The sequence below is a fragment of the Lepeophtheirus salmonis genome, chromosome 6 (genome assembly GCF_016086655.4).
Source record: "Lepeophtheirus salmonis chromosome 6, UVic_Lsal_1.4, whole genome shotgun sequence".
NCBI lineage: Eukaryota > Metazoa > Arthropoda > Copepoda > Siphonostomatoida > Caligidae > Lepeophtheirus > Lepeophtheirus salmonis.
In genome coordinates this window covers 57,353,358-57,373,005 of record NC_052136.2, presented here as the reverse complement: position 1 = coordinate 57,373,005, position 19,648 = coordinate 57,353,358, and the positions used below count along the sequence as shown (strand labels likewise).

The window sequence follows — 19,648 nt, the reverse complement described above, 5'->3', positions numbered from 1 at the left end:
AAAAATTAGTTATTTTTTTGGGGGTAGGAGTGGGGGGTAGTCTACATCCTCTACATCCCACCCCCTGCCCATGCCCCTGATATATATATAAAATTTATATATATAATAAATATATATATACCCGTTATCAGATTAATAAAACCCAATAATTATTTTTAAAATATATATTAAGAATAAATAACATATTCCATGTGGTCCTATTAATATAGGTATGCATAGAGTTGTATAATATATACTCTAGAAAGTGGAAGGGACGTTTTGTAGTTACAATCTGAAGAGGATTTATTTTTTCTATTATTAATATTCCATTCCTGAGAAGCAAAATCTAAACGTTGAGTAGTAAGTAGTGCATGTGCTCATAAAAAACGACAAAAAACAATGAGGGTTTGCTCAGGAGTTATCTGTGTAAGTCCTTGTTTGGATGACAATGGAGTAATTCTGACCTATATCATTTCAATATACAAAATTATATTTTTTTCCCATCCTATCACAGCTTCTTGCAGATTATCTAATACAAACGTCATGGTAGCTAAGCTACTCTCCTCTGAACCATTTGTTAATATGTAATGACTTTTTTTTTTCCTTTCCATTTATTTTTAAATAGTAACAGGTCATATTTTATGCATACCTACCCATATATGTACCGGATAGCCCATTGAAATATGAACAATTACTAATTTATTAATTAATTAAGCCTGAGTGAGTGAAATAAATTCATATTTCGATAAATAACAGCATAAAAAAGTTAGAAAAGAAAACAAGCTTGAGCTCTCTTGCTGGGGTGGGGGGTCATATGGAAGGGGGACAAGTCGAGAAAATGACTCTCGAACATGTTCGACGAACTTTCCATTGGTGTCTCCAGAACCATCGTCTACCCCGTCAGCAAGTCCGTAACGTTGAAGAGGAAAATGGAATCTTTCAGAAAGGCAAAACTGCACCAAGTAGAGTTAAAAAATGTATACCAGGGCAATCACTTCAACTCCATGAGGCCCTATGCAAGATTTATCTGAATTTTACACAGGATTGTCCAGAAAGCTATCTCAAACGTGGGTGGAAAGAGCCTTGTGTGGATGAAGAGTCCACTTTTGACACCAGGAACGAAAGAAACCCATCCCTCCGTTAAAAGACTCTTTTAAAACAGTACTTAGAGTTATATTGAACTATTTTTTGACACTTTTAGCCCCATACATCTCTAAAGCCAACTGCTCCGACTACACCTTTTGGTTTCAGGTAGAAGTGAAGGCCTGTAGTGTCCTACATACAAACACAGAGGCCCTCAAAGTTACTGTCAGGAAGCATTGGTACGCTATGACAGAGGACTACATCTGAAGTGGGTGCCAGGCCTTCCATCGCCAACTGGATAATATGGCATGTGTTTTATGCCACTATTAAGACATTTTTATGTCAAGATGGATACAGTAAACCAAGAGATCTCAGGATATTATGATAGATTTATGTAGGTAGTATCCTCACTATGTGTTTTTATAGTGTGTATCTTGTCTATAAGCCTACAATAGGAATAAATCGGATGGTAATCCACCCTCCGTTATTTATTTTGAAATACTTGTGTGAATACGTTCATGGTGCATTAAGCAACCCCTACATTAAATGGATATTTTAGAAATAAAAAAACTTTATGTGTCCTTTGTAGTTGTTGCATATGGCAGAGGTTCCCAAAGTGGGGGTTGCAAATTTATATGGTCTTTAAGTCATCTATTTGCATAAAATGCACTCTCAAATGAAAGTTTTTAGGTCGCACATTGTATAATCAGATATTCTTGAAGTTCAACTACAAAATAATTGGAACCACTGTCATATGGTACCGGGAACTATGTAAAAGCATAAGTGAACAAATTAAAAGTTATCTAAATCAATGGTAAATTTATCAAAAACCAATCATTATAGACATCGATCAATACATAAAAAGATCCTAGATATTAATTTTTTTATAAGATTAAAAATTTATAAGTTTAATTTACTTATATCTTTCACTTTACATTTCAGGACAAGACCCTGACATCCTGTGCCAACTATAACTAATTTCTTATGGCTGATCAGAATTGACATTAGGTACAATACATTTTTTATAAAATTTGTGTATATTTAAAATGTATAACTTCTTCTGAATTGTGCATACAAAATTTGAAGGGATTTCAAGGTTTATAAATTACAAAGGAAACGCCAGCGATACCTACAAATCTTTACCGGAGGAGGGTTTCAATTACGTCTCCATATCTCATAGATTACAGATTTAAAAAATCATCCAATTTTGTAATAGATGACTCACATTATGTTATTTTTTCTTCTTCTGTATTTTACTTGGAACTACCTCCGAGACGTAATTATAAGATTTTATTCTCAAATACGAAGAAATAAATAGTAATTTAATATACATTTATAGTATTCTCAACATTCAATTTCTATTTTTAATGTATAGTTTGACCCTAATTTCACTCTATGTTTCATTTTTAATACATTCTAAAGCTTTTTCAAGTTATTTCCATAGTGTAATATTATTAGATAGGAATAGAAAGTGAAGTTTGATTTTTTTTTAATATTACTAAAATAAACTAATAATAAGAAATAGTAAAATTTAATTGGAAATCATTTGCATATAAGTTCTCGTACGATTATATTTGAGATTGTCGTAATGAATATGTAAATATAATTGTAACACGAAGCAATTTTATGAAACTCAATTTTTAGAAATGAAAATATGTAATTAGAAAATGAAAGTGGTATTATCTAGGTCGATTTCATATATAGAAAAGGAAACGAAGGCTTAGATGAGATTAAAAGTATGTATGCTTATATATTTATACAGTAATAATATTATTTTGATAGGTAATATAATTAAAGTCACGAATCATATCTTTTCTACCGACGGATTATCCAGGATCACAAAAATTTGGAATATTTCTACACTTTTAATCTTTTTTATCATTATAAGTTAAGAGCTCTATATATAAAATGATCTAGTTATTCTGATCATGGTGTGTATACTTTTTTTTAAAGTTCCTTCTTTTTCACTTTTCTCAGAAGCTTGAATACTCCCATTATGATATTTATTTCGTTTGCAAATTAAATGAATAAATGTTACCAAAACGATGCTCTAGAACACAGTTTAGGTATATGTATATAATGTCTATGGCACTCTGTGAATTAAAAGTTTCCATAATTTTTGATGATAAAGATGAGAAAAAAGCAGGGTTGATCTAATAGAAATATTATAATAATGTTATAATTAATCCAAGGGAACACAAATCTATTAGTTCATATCTATACCTCCAAATAAGCATCAGTAAAAATTGAAATCGTCAGAGTTTTGACTTCATACATAGTCTATAACAATATTATTACTATTAGAAAATAATAACTTTACATTTATGATAAAACAAGTTTAAATTTACCCCATACACATATACTATATTTATGTAATACTTAACAGAATCAAAATTGTTTTTTTCATAATTTTACTATTTAAAATCTGTTATAAAAATTGAAAATTGTTATTTTCTCTCATTTTTTTTGAATGATTCCAAATATTTCTAGAGTTTTTTTAATTATAGAAAACCAATCAAGATTTAGGATTAGTCAACACATCATCAAAAGTTCCAATTCAATTAATGATGTTTTTATAGCTTCATATCTCAAAAGAATAATTAATAATAATATTAGAATATTTATTATGTTAGTATTTTTCTAAATGAAGTATTCATAATTAAGTTATTAATGTATATTTTGCTTTGATTAATGTATTTAAAATAAAATTATTTGTCTAGTATATAATTTAATATTGATGAATAAAAAAAAGATTTTTGAAATTGGGATTAAAATAAATTCAAAAATCGTACTGTCTTTTCAAATATGTTTCAATGTTATGCGAGAAGGAAATTTTTGGGCTTGGTCCATGTTCCGAACAAGGTAGTGAGAGTGTGTACTCTTATCAAAATAGTGTCTGCAGTAAATGCAAATTAGAAGACACCAACAAAAATTTTAAATATTTTTTTTTATCTGGTGTTGTTATGTAAAACTCCTTAGATCCTTAAAAATCTAGGATACATATACGTGTGGAGCTTACTATAACACTTGTAAGCAAATTAGAAAGTATAGTCTTCATGTACACATTGAAACTTATATATATGCTTTTAAAGTTGAATGAGTTATGAAAAAAGAAATTTCTTTTGGCTGTAGTTCCGTTGGATATAGGCTGGGCCCCTGAAAATATGGAAATTTAATAAAAATAAATACATTTTATAAAGATTTTTTTCTCTCCTATTTCTGTTTAAAATGTACCTGACTTCATTATTATAAACTTTATAAACCATTCTGTGGAAGTCAAATCTTTAATAAACTACTTAAATCCGGATTGAACCATGTAGATACCTAAATATTTCTTAAACGCTTCACTCAATGATTTTGATCTAAAATATATATTATGAATATTACTGAATGGAACTAAAAGAGTCATTAACTGAGTGTCCAGAAACAGCATAAATCAGGAAACTCGATTTTAATGATACCTACGTTTATTTAATTTCATATATTGAAGCATTTCTATTATTAAATAGTATCAATTCATATAAAATAACTAAGCATGTGGAAAAATATGAAAATATAAAGAGTAATTATGTGCGTTTATATGAGTAAGAAAGAGTACCACTGAGGATTTCTGAAGGATTCATTAGTGTAAGTTTGTTTTGAATCTAGAGTCAAATATAAAATTGACATCGTATTAATTCCTGTGTTTTTTTTATTCGCTGTATATTGAATTTTTATTTTTTATATTTCCTTTTTCTCACATTAGCTTGTAGCTGATCTAATAAAACGTCATGATGGTATTGCTGCCCTTCTCCTAATTTTTTAGAAAAGGTCCCTCATATTCTATACTACTATAATTATATTTTTGCAAAGTATGTAGTTTTGCCCTGTAAATCTGCTAAGTTCGTGTAAATTTTTCTTTTTCTTATATTTATTACAATATTTACATATTTAAACTTGCATTAGAATTCATACGACATAATGCTATACAGAGTAATAAATTACTTAACTATTTAAATAACATTAGATTTATTTTAGAAAATTTTGTACTCGGCTTGTCTTTGCTTCTAAGCAAGCCAATGTTTGTTGTCCTTGTAAACCTCATAAAGTATTACAACTTGAGCCGTATAATTACATCAATTATTTCTTTATTGTTCTGTAATGATGTAGTTCATCTACTTGATTATTAAAATACCAGACAATTTACTACACGTAAAGATCTGCCTGTATCTATTATACACATATTTATTCTTTTGCCTCTTTTTACATTTTCATCACAAAACATTGCTTTATAATCAGATGTCTTGCATAGCAAGTTACAATAATTCTTGATATGTATGTATGAAATAAGTAATTAATATCTGAAATAACAAATAAATTGAGTTTTGGGAGTTTTTCTCGTCAGAAGTACTCATTGGAGAAGCAACATTGTTATTCGTTTGTGTGGTATATTTGAACAAAAGTTTGACTTAGTTATTTGATATTCTTAGTGAATATGGGAACTTCTATTACTCTACATATTCTATAATAGATTTTAAATTTTGTAGATAAGTTGATCAGTTCTTATTGGGTCCATTGTATATTATTTGTTGAATATAATATTAGACTACAAATAAAAAAAAAGTATATGATTTTTTATATAGAGCTATAAACAAAACGTAAAATTATGGTTGAGTAAGTAGAACAAAGAAACTTAAAAAATGGACAAGTGGACCCAGTTGGTATTTTAAAGGTTAATCAGCGGTTACAATGAATACAATAATCTAATTTTTTAGGAAATAATTAACAAATGTGTCCAAAATTATATATATACCTATAGGCCTATTATACTCATTTGGTATTTAACTTGTAGTAAACCAACTAACATTATCAGCTTTAAACACTTTATTTCATTACATGTCCTTTTTGATATTTCAACAAATTCGTTATTTGTGTTAAGTAGAACATGAATTTCTGTCAGAATTGTTAGCTTAAATTTATGACAAATTAATATAAACGTATATAGTACCTATATACATATATTCTCTTTGAATTCCTAAACTCTATAGGATCTAACTGTTTAAAGTGCATTCGGATTTGTTGTGAAACTTAAAGACAAATCACGATTGATACGTTGCACGAAAGGTTTATGAAAATCTTTTTTCATCATGTAGGCACATAAAAAAAAGAGAGGATTATAAATGTATAAGATTGATTTATATTTGATTAAAAAGACACATATGCAATGATTTAGAGACAAGGTTTTTTATTGGAGACGCTTCAATTTTTTTTTTCGTAAGGGAAAAAACAACACTATATTAATTTTCTTCCTTTGACATTCAAAAACTTAATTATTATACATTTCATTCCTTTAATCATAAATCATCTATAGTGATGAAGCTCATTCTTTGGCTCAAGGCTTTGTTAATAAGCAAAATATGTGTTATTACTCGTGCAGCAATCTACAAGTACTTCACGAAAAATCATTGCTTCCAGAAAAAAGTATTGATTGGTCTGGACTTCATGCTGGAAGGATAATTGAGCCTATTTTTTAACTGATGGTTATTATTTCCACGTTACTGTAATTGGAAATTGCTATCGCACCATGTGACTGATTTTTTTGTCTCAATGGCAAAGAATTGAGTTGTAAAACATGTGTCTTCTACAATACAATGCCACTTGTCACACAGCAAACGATTTATTGCAAAGCAAATTTGGTGAGCGTGTTATATGAAGAAATAGATCAGTTGATTCGCCATATCAATCATGTTATTTAACAGCTTTAGAATATTTCTTTGTACTTTGTGTTTCTTAATATTTCACGGGAAGTAATTGGTATACACCAATAAGCTGGAGAATTTAGAAAACTCAGAGAAAATATAGAAAGCAAAATTGATGCAATATCGATCTATTTATTGGAAAATCGGGTTCAGCGATTGGACTTCTGTAAATGTGCTCGTGGTGGTCAATGAATACATTCATTTACATATATAAATGTATATGCTTATAATTTGTACTCAAAAAATAAATTTGACAAAATTTGTGTTGTATTTATAAACAATTCTAAGCGCTCTGAATGAAAAACACTTTATATATATATCTATATAGAGAGAAAGCCTTTATCGGCATCAACTCCACCAAAAAGAAAACAATCTGTCAATAGCAGAAAACATGAGTTACCTTTGTAAAAAAAAAGATTGAAATAGTAGGTCAATTGAGTTTTATACCAGTAGGCATGAATTCTCATCATACAATGTAGAATGGCCGTAGTCGTTAGTTTGGCACAAATAACCTAAGTTACGTATTTGAATGGTTAATGAGACGAATCATCTGTACATTCAAATGAAACATGAATTATGAAATAAGTATAAGAGATAGTTAAAATAAAACAAATCATTAAACGATTGTCTTAAGGAATAAATTTTTTTATTGTATCAGAATAACAATTCTAGAGGAAAACAGACTAAAGCAAAAATTAGAATTTTTAAATATACTATACAGAAAATAAAATTTAAAATAGCTTTTTTTGTCAAATAGAGAAGTTGTTGCCTAATAAAGTAATAAAAAATCCATAAAAAAGTTATAAAACGGTGGCAAAAAGATCAGTTTTTTTAAATTTTCTATCAACAAACAACCTAAAAACGTCATATCATGAGGAACTCGACATTTAACTAACCACCCTCCATACAATTTCATTTTAAGCAGTAAAAGAGACAATAAATCCCCTATTCACGAGGAAAAATAGTAAATTTACATTGTTTGTGTTAGTAAAGTACCTAATTATTAGCTAAAAACTTTTCTACACGTAAGCCTATTTAATCATTTTCTGTGGATATATGTAATGGTATGTTCATGGTTTTTTACAACTTGACTTATTAAAACATTTATATAGAAGTTACTTCGCTTTAAAGAAATGATAAAAACAGCCTACAAGTTATTTCTTATTGACTTAACTAATTAACCTGAAAACATGACACTTTATGACAGCTTAGATTTTTCTGTTTTTTATCTATTAATCAGATTTTTTGAATGTTAGTCGGTTAAATTTGAATGAACTTTTGTTATGAAGCAGTGAATAATTCCCAACAACTATTGATCAATACTTCCATAGTTGATAATAATTAGCTAACAATTACAACCTAATTTGGGCATTTTTCTTTGTATCTTTTTGTGGAAAAATTGTGAAATACGTGGATGGTCTGAAAGGTTTCCGACTGAACATAAGATACATAGATTGTTTCGGAATTTTTGAATGTATTTTCTACATAGTCTCCTTGTAATTCTACAGACTTTTCTCAGGGATTCTCCCATCTGAGTAACCTGTCCAAATAGTACCGAGTGTTATTCTCCACAAAATAATGGCTTACGAAAGTGAAAGCCTCTTTAATTGACAAAATTCTTTGTACTCCACTGTTTGGACTGTATTTTGGTTTTGGGTGCATAATGGTGTTTCCAAGTTCCATCTCAAGTAATTAGTTTGCCCCAAAACTCAGATTTATTACCTCAAAACTGCACCTATACAGCAATAACTGATTTTGTCCACTTTCAGAAAAACACTCACATCAACTCACTTAAACGACTGTTACATTAAAACTGCACGTCCGAAATACATTACGCTTTTGTATCAGTAGATGCTAGATAGATGTAACTAGCTTTTATTTACGAGTGCTGCCATCTTCACGTTCAGGTTCGAAACTTTTCAGACCACCTTTGTACAATTAAGGTAACAACGCACTCTGTACTTAATCAAATTATATCATACTTCATTTTAAAATTGGACAAAATGACTGCTGTAGTGTTTAGCAAAAAATAAAATAATAGAATCGTTTTGCGAGATTTTTATCATGGTATTATTAGTTTTAATTTTAATATTAACAACACTTATTATGCAAGATATTTCCATATTTTGTTGATAACCAATAAATCAATTCCTATTATTAAAATATGTTGAAGAAGAGAGGAAAAGAATCGACATTTTAAAAATATATTTGCACATTAAATAACAACTTAATAGTGACACAAATCGCTTTATCGATTTTCTTACTCTACTTCTAGAACGTCTCTTTCTTCAATATTGAATATCAATATGTATGTAAATTTTATTTAGATTTTGAAAAATATGTTTACACTTTATGAATTTATTCATCCCATTTTGGAAAAAAAACCTTTTATTCTGTTGATTCTTTTATTATATTTAAAAAAAATATATTTTTTTCTTATTTACAGATGGACCTGCCACCATCAATGTGAATATATACTTGCGAACCATATCACGTATTGATGACGTCAAAATGGTAAGACATTGCTATATAGACAAGACTATATACATAACTCTTTTTATACTATAGAAATAAAAAAAGCAAAGAAATTTCAATACATACGAGTATATGTTAAATAGAGAAAAAAAAAGACTTAACATATTTTCAATGTATTTAAATACTACTTTTAAATTCATTTATTTAATTCAGTTACGATAATTTTCTTTTGATACTTTTTGTAATGTTTTTTTTATGCTTACATACTCCTATATACCTGTTTTGCATGTTTCGTGATGTCTTTCGACATTTGTATTTAATACATTAACAATTTATAGGTATGCATGGATTTTAAATAAATAAACGTTTATAAATACTATGTATTTATAAAGGTAAAACATTGTCAAATGTCTTATAGATTTATAAATGAAAATATTTGTCATTTGTGGTCCTAAATCATATTAAGCAATGATCTAGTGAGTATATTTTCTATAAATGTGTTATATTACTATAAAAAAAAAGACAACCAAAAAGTTGAATTTTATCATATTTGAAAGAAATACTAAACACATATAATATAAATATACCAAAATAACTAATTGATTGATGAATTTACAAGCAAAAATTCGAACAAGCTAATATCCCAAACATTGTAAACATTAACTGCAATGAAGATGAATTATATTGCTTTATAAAAGCTTGTCAAAACTTTAATATGTAGTAGTATAATATTGCATTGATCAATTTGAACTATATCAAATACATAAGGGGTAAATACATTTGGCAGAACTGATCCCCCTCAGAAATAAAGTTGATGAAACTATTCCTTTTTTTTCAATATTTTAGGACAAAAATGTATAAGTTTAAATACTGAATTACTGTTACCTATCGAAATCTACCATATAATTATTGACAAAAATGTTAATACCGAGTGGTTCATTAAAATGTGAACACTTTTTTTTATATTAAACTCTTTTTTTCTTAACACACCAATTGGTACAAAAATAGATAATCATAATTATTAATGACTACATAGAGCCTGATAGATTGATATTTAAATACATCACACATCACTCTCCTTCACTGTTACTCCGTAGCCTTCCTTAACCCTTTCCTGGAATATGCCCCATATCGTCAATAACTCCAGGCAACCCACGAAGAGGTGAGAGGACGTTTCCACTTTATCTTAAAGAAACCACTCTTTCTTTCTTCTTCCAGGGTGTGTTTGGAATTCGTATGGAGAGCCTGTCGCTAATGGGTATCGAAATAGGTTCTGATGCGAGTTTTTGTAAGGGTTATTTAAAATATGTTCCGCATTATGGAGAATGGAGTCGTCAAGAGCGCCATGACTTTTAAGTAGCCGTTTCTTCATCAATTATCTGGGGTTGTTATGCTTTAAACTCCTTGCTATTATAATTTTAACTGATCTGCTGGGAACATTTCCAAAGGCCAAGAGACAAGGAATGTTGGTTCACAACAGCTTTGCTTATCTTTGGAGCATTGCCAAAGCTTCCAGACTTGAGCTCTTACCAGGAAATTGTATGAGGTGAGAGTTGGGTTTCGGTGTTGTCTCAGTCGTCTGAAAGAGGTCAGTCCGTCAGACTTCTTGAGTAATTCGTCTTTATATAATAACTTATTGTTGTAATTTAGGGGGTCGTGTGGGCCAAGTAACGGAAGAACTATTGGGAGAATCGAGTTCTAAGAGTAGGTCATTCTTTGCCAGAATTTGTCAACTGATTATGTAACTTTGCAAAACTCCATTGGACCTATGTGAAATCGTTATTTTATATGGTAGCCCAACTGCTCGTAGAAATATTTTTTAATTCGAAGTGCCATGAAGTCCTCACCAAGAATCAAGCTATTGAACTAAAAGAGATTCAATGATTTCCAACTTGCTTCGGGAGTTAGGCTATCTAGTCCTCAGTCTCTAATGGGAACCTCGAACCGGCTTTGCAATATATATGACCTCTTTTTATTCCATAGGAAGCCCTCTCGAATCCTGTACATTTTTTGTGCAAATATCCTCTCTGAAAGTAGTGTATCTCATATTGTGAATTACTTTTGGGATCATTATGGAGTTCCAGATTTTAATTTTATCTAAAAGATTCAGGCAAAGTGATGAATTTAAGTTTTTTCTTCACTAGTCTCTTGTTTAATATTCCCGTTAAAATTTTGTAAGATGTATTCAGCAGTCTGATTGGCCTGAAGTTTTTAATATCATGAGTAACTTTTCCTTAAGCAATTATTAAGTTCTTTTGTATATAGATTCAACTATAAACAAAACCTGGTTGAACATTCATGGGTGCTCATAAAAGACGAAGAGTAATCTTAAGGATTTGTTGCGGAGTTATAATTGTAAGTCATTGTTGAACTTATAACTATGGATAATCCCCATTTGGTTTCGTTTATCCAAGAGTCGTAAAAACAGAGGAGGCCAGATATATTTTATATATTCAAAAGGGACATATTGGGATATGAAGACAAGACGGAATGCAAAAGAACCAAACTGTGATAGCCAATGACCTCAGAATTAGCTGTTCCACCCCCTTTTTTTATCTTTGGACATTTTACTCTTGAATAGTTCATCGTTTCATAGTTTAGAAGAATAGACTAACTACCTATTCTAATTTTGTGCTTCTCGCCTCTCTATATTTTGGTTAAGAGGAATAAAAGTTATAAAAGCGCGATAAAACCTTTGCCACTTGATCCCTTGACAAATCCTAGAATTCCTTCCTGATCCAACTGATTATTTCGTCTTTAGTGTTGCAACGGGTCCAGTTGGTTGGTCGCTCTAACTCTGAGTAGAATTGGGATCGAGATTGGAGTAATTCTAATAAATATCGGTGGATATTTAGTTATCCTCCTCCTCCCTTGTCACAGCTGATTAAAGTTGATCCACTTCAAAATATTGTTAGAATTACCATGCTGATTTTTGGGTTTTTTTTAAACATAACCACTAAACACACAATTTTCATCACTAAGAAGTATATATGTTTATCAATCACCATTTTCTTTTTCTTAATTAATATTTATGCATAAAATAAACTCATGTGGTAGTTAGATACGCCCGGTATTATGATAGTTTTTGAAGGGTAACAGAAACTGAGTATTTAGCCTATATGTTTATTTTATATGTAGAAGTATTATAAACATAAATCCCATTCTCTTTTTTATCCCCCTGAGGGCAATTTTATTTTTCAGTATGTAATAATTAATTGTATAATAATTTATTCGTATTCCTTAGACAAATTTTTATTTCTATAGCTGAAAAAAGAACCTAACTTTTATTGATATTTATATAATAATACTCTTTTTTTTAAGGAGAAAAGGGAGTAAAAACTGGAGAGACATAGCACAGAACTCACTATATACCATATGAATTTTAAAAAGTCATCAAAATTCATGTAAAATAATAATAATACGATAGACGATGAAGCTGGTCGTTGTCTTCTATTTTTTTATCGCTTCCGTATCGCATAAATTTAATAGTATATTTAGTTTATTTAATACTCAGGTTTGTTAGCTGATAAAGAAAGTATTAGAGAAAGCAGAGAGCTCCTTATTATTGTTTTTGTTGTTCTTGTTCTTACTATTATTATCTTTCTTTTTCTCCCTTACACCTTTTTTGTCTATCCCTCTTTCCTTCTTCTCAATCTGTGTGTCTTTAGTATTTATCCTTGCTTTTTTTTTCTTAATATCTATTAAATGCCTTTAAAGAAAAAAGATGAGAAGATTTAATTTTTCATATATATATACAACCAGACTTTATCTTCATATTTTCATGTTCTACATATTTATATACTGAACCAAATATATTAATGAAATTAATCTATCAACGAATTAATTATCAACGATTTACGGATGCAATATAGAAACACTAGTAATGTGTTATACTGGCGTTGCTCGGGCTAAGAAAAAGCGGGAAATCACATTGAAAATGGTCAATGTCATTTCTTCTAAATATTTAGACCCCTTTAGTGCGGAGGAACTTGTACAAATTTTTCTGGAAATTCGTTTACATATAAATTAGACACAGAAAATTTGATGCTTAATTTTGTTCATCAAATGTCTATTTTCTAGAAGAAATGCCACAAAATGATGCATTTTGGACATGAAATTCTATCAAAAAAATCCAATATTCCATTAGAATTCGATTTTTTGTACTTGAAGCGAAGAAGGAAGCTGCAATTTTCACCAATTTCTTATTGTGCTCATATTTTTTTTTTTTGACGTAAGTCACTTAATTAGCTGCGTATCTAGTCTTCTTCATCTTCCAAAAAAAATATATATATATAGTTCGTGTATACAATAAATCCCTTTACCCGAAAATCGCCAACCCAGTTTTAAGAGTTCAAAATTTCAGCCTCCTAGGTCAAACGGCGAGGGCAACTATAAGGGACACTCACAGAAAAACTTTATTTTTTATATGTAGGGATAGATACAGATACAAAAATGTCATTTTTTAAAGATCCGAAATGCAAGTAAACACCTTCTTTTTGTATTTAAATTGTGATTAATTATGATCTGAGGTGAGATATTTAGAGATATAAAACTATTTTTTACATTTAAGTTCAGTGTAGTGTCTATGATAATTGGCAAGTCTCTAAAATCGGTATTGATTCATAACTATTATTAAAGGTAAAAATAAAAACATTGTGCTTAAGTATCATCGACTTATTATCAATTATTTATATTTAAAAAGTTGGGTTTTAAACATTTTTCAATGCTGTGATTACGTCAAGTAAATTATTTATAAAAATTTCATGCCAATAATCTCTAATATAATGTCTCAAAATCATTAAAGTACTTGTAAATAACGTCTCCAAGATTACCTTTTTCACAATTTAATAAAAAGAAATCAATCAAAAATATTTCCCCATGTAACTTGTCAACAAAAAAGAACTCGAAATGATGGACATCAAATTTGATTCTTGCTTTATTATCTCATAAATACAGTGTTGCTTGTATCTAACAGTAGACATTTTGATATTTCCAAATCTAACTGACAAAATAAAAATTTTGAAATAGTCCCAATCAAAAAAAATATATATAGTAAACCTACTCACTTTATATATTCTATTTCTAATTATTTTAATAATACATTAAATAACTCCAGAATTAAGTAAAACTTGTCGAGAGACAACAAAATAATTAGGTCTCTTTCAACCATAATGAAAATACATACTCAGACAAACTCGCTAATCCTCTTCCTAATTCGTATTTAATATTTGTATGTTCTCCCTTTTTCGGTTTGTATAATATTTTGGATTTTTAATTTTTTTGGTGGATTTTCGAATCGACAACCTTAATCTTAAAAAAAAATTGATATACGGGAAATCAATCTTGTTTCTTGAAAAAATCTACTTATACGCGAAAAAACAAACTTTCCTTACAGAGCCCAGGAATCTAGTCTGATCTGAATGAAAAATAGCCTTAGATACGTATCTTAGAATTCTGAACATATTTTATTTTCTATCTCAAGTCTATATTTTTTCCGTTTTTATTACGTTTCCGTTCTGGTTATGAATTTTTATTAGCGGACTAACTCTCAAACATACAATCAAAATATTTTATTATAATAGATATATTCATGTAATTCGTATATTTTTAGGTAGGGAAAAGGTAATTTCGTTTTTTTTTTTGCTTTATACAATGTTTTTTAGGGAGCGGGAAAATCATCTGATTTTATCCAAGTATGCCCCTTTCTGTTCTATAGCTTGTTGCCAACTAGAATTCAACTTCACAACGCCGTTCTAGTAGAAGCCATTGTCTCTATTGGCAAAAAAATTGGACAACCAATTTTCACAGGCTTCTATGGAAGCAAAATTTGTATCCAAAAGCGTGTTACCCATAACAGGTAGTAGTCACTTGGTGCCAGGTCCAGACTGCAGGGTGGATACATCAGAACTTTCCATCTGAGTTTCCGTAGCCTCTGGCGCGTTATCAAACTGGTATAAAGGGCTGGTGTTGTCTTTATGATTTTTTTGCACCTATTCTCAAATACTGGCCACGAAACTATTGTGCAACATGAACCAAGAGAATATTGGCCTTGTATACATAGCAAATTTTTTGCTTGTTTTGGTTGGCAATTTCTTCCTCTAATATTTTCATACACGACGCATGATAATTCACGGCTTAAACGGCCAAGTGCAATACTGTCCAAAAGCGTTTTTATTATACACTCACATCGTTACAACACTTTATCGTATGATTCGATGTGACGAATAAGGATACTATATACTTTGTTTTAATAAAAGTGCAGGAATTACAATAACACTCTATTCCCAACCATATATATGTAGATAGTTGCACACAAGAGAAACAACAACTATGTTATTTTTCAAGAAATCGTAATAGTTTTTCGAAATAACGTTTATTAAAATATCATTTATGTTGTTTTCATATCTTGGTTCAAGTTCACAAGATGTTTTTAAGAAAACAATTTTTTATCATTTTATATGTTTTCATAAAATTATTGATAGCTAATGTACTAACAATAATAATAAGAAAAATGCATTTTCTAATTATATAAGGCAACCAAAAAACTGTTGAAAGCTCTAACGAGAGCAACAGTTTCTATGCTGGTTTTTTTTTTTTTTTTGTACATAAATTTAGATATTTTATTTGATTTTGTAAAATTACAGATAATTTTTAGTTTACATTAAAATAATTAGATTTTGCATAAATTTGTGTACAAAAAAAATTATCATATGCAGCCTTTCCTTTCTCTCCACCCCTAGCATTCCTCCTTATTTTCAACTTTTCCTCACATCTCTCAAAAATATCCTATACTTACAGCAAATAACTTTGTTTGTACTTTAAAAAATTGAAGAAGGGAAATAAAATATAAGCTATGTCATATTAATCTCCCTTCTGTGAAAAAAAGAACTGAATGAATGCAAAATTGATGAAATTGCTATCTGTAGATTCCAAATTCAATCTAAAAAAGATTTTTTTTTTCCATTTTTAGAATTAAACTACTCTACTTAATTCATGGTTTTTTCAGTGATCATTGCGGACAAAAAGTATTTAATGTCAACACCTAAATTTGGATTAAAATCGATCAGCTCGTCACAGTTTTGCCACTTGATACAAAGCTTTGACTCTGTCTAACGGAATAATTAGCCCATTGATTTACTATTTATGGATTTCTGCGAGTCCTGAAATAAGGCACTGTTTGTCAAAAGGGATATTTTCAATTAATATACTACCGGGTGGTCAATTGAAATCTTAAAACTTAATAATTCAGTAATTAATGAAGGTAGAGTGATTGAAAGTAATAATATTTCGATGTCTTAAAATATAAAAATTAATTAAAAGATAAAGCTTACGTGATCTCTCTAGCTAACGTACAAGTTGAGAAAATGATACTTGAATGTGAAAAAAAAATCCATTCACGAACTCCAAGCAGTTGTGCGTCTCCAAGATCACTGTTTACACCATCAGCAAGTCCGAAAGGTTGGAGAGAAAGAAGGACTCTGTCCAAAAGTCTCCACTAGACTTGAAGAAGAAAAACAGCCAATGTCAATCCCTACAAGTCGAGAGAGGTATAAAAAAAGTGGGTGGAAAGAACCTTGTGAGGGCGATGAGGCCACTTTACACACTAGCTACGAAAAAAAAAACCATCTACTCCGGTTTGGGACTATTTTGAATGAGTTTTTTGAATTATTTTGAACTCTTTTTGACACTTTTGTCCCCTCACCCTACTGGGACACCATAGTATTGTACTACATTCAAAGTTGGTACGAGGTCTTCCACAGCAACCTTGAAGCCATCATTGCCTTAGCGACTACATTAATGATTAGGAGAGCTCAAATATATATCTATTTCTAGTATGAATTTTGTTGAAATTCTATTGTTCATTAATAAATTATATCTTGTTGAATTCTAAAATTCAAAGTATTCAGATTCTAATGAACCACTCGGTATTATAATCATCCATAATTATAAAATGAAAAAAGGGACCCTACCAATAAAACAACTCACAGTATGTACATATCCATGATACTTTTATACATTACAAGTTAGTGGAATATATAATTTTCTATTAGAAAGCTTACTAGATTATAATTCTTCCATTGTGAACTAACGGATTTTTAAGGATTAACTCTAATACCATAAAGTTAAGAAAAGTAAAAGTAAAGTGGATTATTGTATATTACGTATCTATCGATAATAAACTCTGATCAAAAAGCTTAGATGAATACATCTAAACTTCACTTTCTAATTTCTACCTCATACTTTTTCCACTTTTTGAAATAAAACCATTCATTTAAGAATGTAAGATGAAGGTTATGGGAGTACATTATACTACTCAAGAAACTAAAATCCAATATAATTATTAGTAAATCCTTTTTCATTTTCAAGAAAATGTATGTGTCTTACGGATTATAGATGAGAAAGGGCATCATAAGTGAACTATTGGAAAGCTCTTTAGCTACATATAAGTTTATTTTTGTGGATACATAAGACTTATACCAAGTGTTTTAAGTAAATGTGTACCAAGGTTGTTTGAAAAGTTCGAGAGACGTCATTACTGGCGCGTATTAAGGTTATGTTTTATTGAGCAGCATTTCTTGGAAGAAACACCAATTTTCACCCAGATCGGTCAATTTCTTTCTATCCTGCATTCGTTTCAATCTAAAAATCGGCCGGAAAGATTATAGCTACTGTCTTTCGGATTTGCTAGGAATAATCCTCATCAACTATCTGGAAAAGGGTGAAACTATGAAATGTGCATATTATTCATCATTATAGGACTGCTTGAAAACTGAGCCTCAAGAAAAGCACCAAAGATTGGCCCACAAGAACGTCCTTTTCCATTACGACCATGCACCAGCTCACACCTCAACAGTTGTGGTAGCAATATTAATGGAAATGGGGTTCCGACTCGAGATACCCACAGCTATAGCAATCTCGTCCACCTCCACTCTTCTGTCATCCATAATCTTATCATGGATTTATCTATGATTTTTGGAGTAGTAACCTCAACAGGGTGTCCAGAACGTGCATGTCACTTGTGCCCATATGGCCTCTCCGAAAATTTTGTAACCACTTATGAACTGTTCTAAACTAAGGTGCAGATTCCCCATAATGTTTATGAAACTTCTTTTTAAAGTTTAAGACGTTCTGCTCTCCAAAAAGGAATATTTAATAAACACACGAAATACTTTTCTGTCCATTTTTCGAAAATAACTTCCCTTCCTTGGTTCAAACGAATACCAAACAGAAAGAAATAGACCGATTCGGCTAAAAATGGGTGTGTGTTCTTATAATAGATGCCACTGACTAAAAATAATTTCAATATGCGGCATTAGTGCCATCTCTCGGACTTTGCATGGACTTTTCAAACGACCCTAGTATATACTAATATAACTCTAATTACTTATTTTTTCATTCATAATATTTTATATATATTATATTATGTATAAGACACCAACTATTTCTATACTTATTTTAGCTCCATACTAAACATGACATTTACTTTATTTTTAAGTGGAATCTCATTGTAAAAATAAATTCTATTAATAAATACACCTAAAGAATAGGAAAGTGATTTGATTAATATTTATGTCCTTTTTTGACTAGAATATTATTTTCCATCTTTTAATAAAAAAAGTATGTATTTTTTTCATGGTCCTAAAATTAATACTTTTGGTTTCCAAGAATATAAAAGTTAGTCGAACAGATGGGCTAAATCCTTTTCTAGTGACAATTAACTTTTATAACAGTCATATTTAAATATTAAAATAGTTTATATTTAGACAAACTTTCTTAGAGCTGTTTTCTAACACTTTCTCTACATATAAACTAAATATACATAAAACAAATTTGATTTCAGATGGAAGAAATTTATAATTAACAACATCGACAGTTGCAAACTTATAAATACAAGTAGAAGTGCTGATTTGAGCATAATAATGAACCAAAATAGAGTCACTCATCCGTTAACACTATTATCATAATATTTTGATTTAGGGGTAAGAACCAATGCTTGTCTCAGTTCATTCTGAGCCTCACATGTACGAGAGCTTTGAATATTGTCTAAGTTTCCATTAATTTAAATTTCTCAACTTCTGTAAATACTTCTTTATAACTAGAAATATTCTCAAACACTTTGTTATGATCTAACATATTTGCCACGCAAGTGATCATAAATTTTAGTAGACAGTGGGCATTGTCATTTAAATATTTATTGGTGTCTTCTTATTATAGATGTGAGTTAGGCCTAGGGCAGTACCTTAGGTTCGATACATCGTTATAAAAAAATATATAAAATAGAATTTATGTAGGTTTTTTTAAGTTTTTTCGATATTTTATTCATGAATAATTTATTTTCTGTTCAAATAAATTATTCTTAACTCCTCTAAAAT

At 29.7% G+C, this 19,648-nt stretch overlaps 1 protein-coding gene across 1 annotated transcript in view; it reads left to right on the top strand.

Annotated features, from left to right (window-relative positions):
• LOC121120103 (glutamate-gated chloride channel) overlaps positions 1-19,648 on the top strand; it is a 274,678-nt gene that overhangs the window by 163,366 nt on the left and 91,664 nt on the right. Inside the window, 1 exon segment of the mRNA XM_071889780.1 lies at positions 9,247-9,314. Coding sequence (XP_071745881.1) covers positions 9,247-9,314 — 68 coding nt within the window.